We start from the raw sequence: 5,489 nt of genomic DNA, 5'->3' as shown, positions 1-5,489 counted from the left end.
TTTTATCAATTATTTAACTTAAGATGAAAAAAATATAACTTTTCTTTAAGTATTTAATGTAGAATCTATGTGTTTTTTTTTTTTTAACAAGATAGATTCTTTTCAACTTCTTAAAAAAATAGAATTTTGTTGGCTTCTTAGAATACATGTTTGCTTAATAACTCGTCTCACTACCAAACAGAACATTTTTATCTCCATGTTTATGAGTGATTCGGAGAACTGTCAGAGAAGCACCTGAGCTCTGAATTCATGTGCAGTTTTACATTATGTGAAAATATATTTAAAGGTGCAGTATGTAAAATTTGAGTAATGCCCCTTTTCGTGGATTAGTTGGCAGTATTGAGCCAATGAATCCCCCAGTTTGCCCTCGCTGGCCGTCAGGTTGTATTTACAAGACCGCTGGTGGCTTCAGTAGACAACACATAGACATCCATGTAATGTTGAGTTTTTTTTCCGTCATGCTTTTAAAGGATTTTAAATGAGAAAATCTTACATACTGTACCTTTAAATAAAATGGGAGGAATAAAGGCATTAATTTAAATATTGGACAGTTTTGTGTATAAGTGCTACCGACTCTACAAGCTCTTAGAGGGTGAGTATAAAGTCTGAATCTTCTACCAGGATCAATAAGACTTTCTATGAAGCTCCGAAGTGTTACTCGGTAATATCAATAATTCAGCGCTACGGCTGTGGTGAACCTTTGACCACGTTTGAACCGTCCACTGCAGCGTTCAGGGAAATGTTGGGTTGTCTCCTCCGGCCAGGCGGTGACCCTGAGCTACACAGGTTGGCTGAACCCCCCGCGGACACATTCGCTCCCCTGCAGGCGGCGTGAGGGTGGCGAGCTAAACGTACGGAGTGATGACGGAGGCCACTGGTCCCAGTTCAGCCAAAGTCTCGACCAGTGCGGCGATCGATCGGCTGGAGCCTTGCGACAACGCCATGCTATTGCTAACGCTAACCCCCAGTCTCTTGCGCGTTTAGGACGACGACGCGGCGTTCCCCGAGGACGCCGCCGTCGTCGTCTCCCTGGGAGAGTACTCGGCGTCCTCCTTGTTGGGGTGGGAGGAGTTATCCGACTTGCTGCGGCTGAACTCCGCCCCCATGACGGGCCCGGTGAACTTGGCGCCGGGCCGGAGGCAGGCGGTGCAGCACAGCAGTGTCTTGAGGAAGGCCCGGCGCATCTCGTTGCTGGTCAGCGTGTAGATGAGCGGGTTCATGGCGGAGTTGAGGACGGCGAGCGCCAGGAACCACTCGGCCTTGTACAGGATGGGGCAGCTGAGCGTCTCGCAGGCGGCGTCCAGCAGCAGGAGGATGAAGAGCGGCGCCCAGCAGGCGATGAAGCAGCTCAGCACGATGATGACGGTCTTGAGCAGCGCCAGGGACTTCTCGGAGCTCTTGCTGTTGGCGCCGGCGCTCCCGCGGCCATTGGTGACCTTACGGAAGACGAGCTTGCGGCTACGCGTGCGCACCAGCGCGTAGATGCGGGCGTAGAGTACCACGATGGCCATGAGGATGATGCTGAAGACGGTGGTGCAGAAGAGGATGTAGGTCTTGTGGTAGAGCGGCAGCACGGTGGAGCACTGCGTCATGCTCTGGATGCAGTTCCAGCCCATGACGGGCAGCCCGCCCAGCACCGCGGCGATCATCCACACCGTGCTGATGAGCAGGAAGACGCGGCACGTGTTGCCGTTGTTGTGCAGCTTCATCTTCAGCATGGTGAGGTGCCGCTCGATGGCGATGGCCAGCAGGCTGAAGACGGACGCCGCCAGCGCCACGAACATGCTGCCCTCCCGGAAGAACCACTGCGTGGGCGTCAGCTTGTAGGTGTTGGCGCCCGACAGCAGGATGTTGGCGGTGTAGACGACCCCGGCCAGCAGGTCGGACAGCGCCAGGTTCCCGATGAAGTAGTACATGGGTTTGTGGAACTTCTTGGTCCTCCAGATGGTGGTGAGCACCAGGATGTTCTCCAGGATGATGAAGCAGCACACGATGATGAAGACCACGGAGTCGGCCTTCAGGCCCGAGTCCTGCTGCGTCTTGCGGAACTTGCCAGTGTAGTTGTAGTGCTTGGCGATCAGGTCGGAGTAACTGGGCTCGGCCATGGCCGACAGCGGGGGGTCCAGCAGGGGGCGCCGCGTCCTCACACTTCAGTCCTTCATGTCAGGTGGCGGCCAAGAGGGAGTCCTGCTGCTGGGCCGGAGGGTCATGGTACTGTAGGGAGACGCACAGAGCGCTTTAATGACACGTCTGAGAGGAGAGGACACCTCTAGTATAAACTGTCACACACTCGGGGGGCTAAAAATACTCTGGAAACACACTCAGGACGGGAAAAAACAACAACCCCAAAACCCAATAAAACAAACTCTAAACCTGCTCTGCAGCTTGAAATGTGAGCCTTCAGTTAATAAAAACGAAGCTTTTTAAATCAGTCAGGGGTTTAATAAAAACTTAATTAGAAATCTGTGTGTATCTAGAGGTCGGATTTAATGACATTTCAGCAGTTTCTGTAAAGTGGTTCAATAAAACTGTGTAGCGGTCAAGAGGTCAGCACTCTGGTCTCACATTGAGAAAATCCCTAGTTTGAGTCCAGACTGGGGTTTGGAAACCCTTCTGGGGAGTTTAGATGTATTGTCTGTGTGTGTGTGTGTGTGTGTGTGTGTGTGTGTGTGTGTGTGTGTGTGTGTGTGTGTGTGTGTGTGTGTGTGTGTGTGTGTGTGTGTGTGTGTGTGTGTGTGTGTGTGTGTGTGTGTGTGTGTGTGTGTGTGTGTGTGTGTGTGTGTTCTCTCATGATCTAGTCTGACTGGTGACTTTAAATCGGTTTGAATGTGTGCCACTGTGTGTGTGTGTGTGTGTGTGTGTGTGTGTGTGTGTGTGTGTGTGTGTGTGTGTGTGTGTGTGTGTGTGTGTGTGTGTGTGTGTGTGTGTGTGTGTGTGTGTGTGTGTGTGTCCCTCTGTGTCCGTCCTGTGATGGACTGGTGACCTGTTCAGACTGGACCCTGCCTTCACCCACGGGCAGCCGGGATCAGCATCACTGCTCCCATGACCCTCCGTCAAATCAAGTGGGATAAGCACACTGTCAATGCACCACAGCCTCAGGGTGTCCTGACCTCAGTTTACAAAATCACTCCAAGGCATTCTCGATAAGGACGTTTTTGAAAACGTCGCACATCATCACACTTCCATTAGGCTGTTATTCGTCGACTTTGATGTCACCGAGCCAACTCTTAGTATTCGCTGAACAAAACTCCTGTTTAGAAGAAAAGGTTCTCAGTACTTGTGAATTAAACCAGTTATCCTGAAAGACGTCACATTGATTAGCGTTACAATCCTTAAACAAAGGTTAGTGATCTGCCGTTCCTCATTTGTAGGACTAACAAAGGTTTATCTAATCTTAAGTTTCCCCTTTCTGCTGCTGTCTGCCTGTCGGTATTTCATCTCAGCTGCTTTGTTGCTGCTGCTTGTTCTTCTTGTCATTAGCTTATTAATGTGTTTCTGTCAAGAAGGACTAACATCCAGCTTGTAGAGCATCTTCCTCCCACTAACTGAGCTGAACCTAAAGAATGAAGCAGCCAGAAGATAGGATGACAGCTAAGATAATCTGATTAACATGATCTGATCGGACTGTGGTGAAGCTTCATGGAAACATTTTGGGTGAACCCCCCCCCCAAAATAAAAAAAATAAAATAAAAATAAAGCTTTAAAACAGATATGTTTAGGATACATTTTTCATTTCAGTTATAACATTAAATGCACAACTTAAGGGAGGCTAATATCAACACGTATCATTGTGTAAAAGTTGTTTTATGTTGTTTTTTTTGTCATTTCTAACAGTCTTAAAAATTTAAAGGACAATATTCATGATTTAAATTTTTTTTTTAAAAAGGTACATTAAATAGTATTTTTAATTTTTTTTTAATGTTCTAACAGTCCTCACTATAACATAAACAAATATTTGTCCATTTTAAGCATTAAAAATATTAATTTATTATGTAAAGATAAAATGAATTTACAACATTGAAAATGACTGAAATGCTGTGTATATTTTTAGTAAATTCATATTTTTGGGATTAAAAGTTTGGAAAATGTGTTGTAAAGGGTCATGGGATCTAATCTGATTGTGTTTATTATTTTAAAACCTGACAGAACTATAGCAGAAAAAAACTTTAAAAAAGAAATTCTAAATAAAAGTAGAGTTTGAGAGGAAAAACACAGACAAAATGCAATATACTTTACCTGGTTTTTGAGTTTCAGTTGACAAACAAGCGTTAAAGCAGCACAAAATCCATACACTGATTCATTAACATATAAAGGATTTGACCTTCACAAACACGTTTTATATGGAAATTCCCAACTTTAACCCTTAAACTTCCACTTTTCACATTTTTACCTCGTCTTATAGTCTGGATTTTTAAAAAAAATCTCAACAAAACTTCATTTTCTCTACATCTTGTCAACTAAATAAGTATTTAAAATTGGTGAAAACAGGTTTTAAAGGTTTGTCCTGCTTCAAGCTGTGCTGTGTTTTAAAGGTTAAAGAGCACAGACCTGAAATCTTCACATTTCTGTACACATGAGGCGTTTTTTTCCCCTGTTTTCCGTTTACTAGAAGGATTTTCTGGATAAAGTCGCTGTTCTGTGTCGTCATTTCTCAGAGTTTCCATGTTAAAAAAAGATTTTTTTTTTTTTTTTTAAATCTCCTGTAAAGTAAAAGACTGACCTGAGATCAGCGGCTCCGCTTTGTTTCTGCTCCTCCGCTGCTCCGCTTCTTTTTACTTCATTTATCTCCCCTGCGGGCGAAACGACTTTATCTCGAGTTTGACGCGAAAAGAGCCACAAAAGTCGCGTTTGAATCTGATGTAAAGTCCGGAAAGTCCGCGGAGCGTCAGGAGAGAGAGAGAGAGAGAGAGAGAGAGATTTCCCTCCAGTCAGAGTCCAGAGGAGGAAAAGAGGCTGAGAGCAGAGAGCAGCCCAGCACGCACACACACACACACACACACACACACACACACACACACACACACACACACACACACACACACACACACACACACACACACACACACACACACACACACACACACACACTCCTCCTCCTTCTCTCCTCATTGTGTTTCCACTGTCGTTATTTTTCAGACCATCAATCAAGCTGATTAATTTGAATTAAAAAAAAAAAAAAAGCCAAGCAGTGAGATGATGAGGAAAAAACAGACTAGCAGCAGGGATGACAATCATTAAAAAACAAAACAAAAAGAAAACTCCCTGAAATCCCTACAGCATCCCATCCAAAATGTTTGTTATAATCTATCTCAACCGGATCCTGTAATATCCTCATAAGACACCTCAAGTGTATTATGCGGATAATTAATAAATTAACTTTCAAAAATGTAATTGAAATCTGCCTTAAAAGTCTCTAAAATCTTTTTAAAAGTCATTCTAAGCTCTTTTGCGCATGTCCCACAAATATACTAACGGGCTACCTTCAGGGC

General features: G+C 44.9%; 1 protein-coding gene across 1 annotated transcript; it reads right to left on the bottom strand.

Moving 5' to 3' along the window:
- On the bottom strand, positions 1-4,938 carry s1pr1 (sphingosine-1-phosphate receptor 1). Its single transcript, XM_080473763.1, has 2 exons — positions 4,721-4,938; positions 1-2,214 (listed from the first exon to the last, which is right to left on the bottom strand). Exon 2 carries the CDS (start codon positions 2,103-2,105, stop codon positions 981-983), a length of 1,125 nt encoding a protein of 374 aa, XP_080329889.1. The 5' UTR covers positions 2,106-2,214; positions 4,721-4,938; the 3' UTR covers positions 1-980.
- Between the last annotated feature and the right edge of the window lie 551 nt (positions 4,939-5,489).

This window comes from Lipophrys pholis (genome assembly GCF_963383615.2).
Source record: "Lipophrys pholis genome assembly, chromosome: 10".
NCBI lineage: Eukaryota > Metazoa > Chordata > Actinopteri > Blenniiformes > Blenniidae > Lipophrys > Lipophrys pholis.
This window is presented reverse-complemented; position numbering and strand designations above follow the sequence as displayed.

Coding starts and splice junctions, on each gene's coding strand:
- s1pr1 (XM_080473763.1), bottom strand. CDS start 2,105: ATGGCCGAGCCCAGTTACTCCGACCTGATCGCCAAGCACTACAACTAC.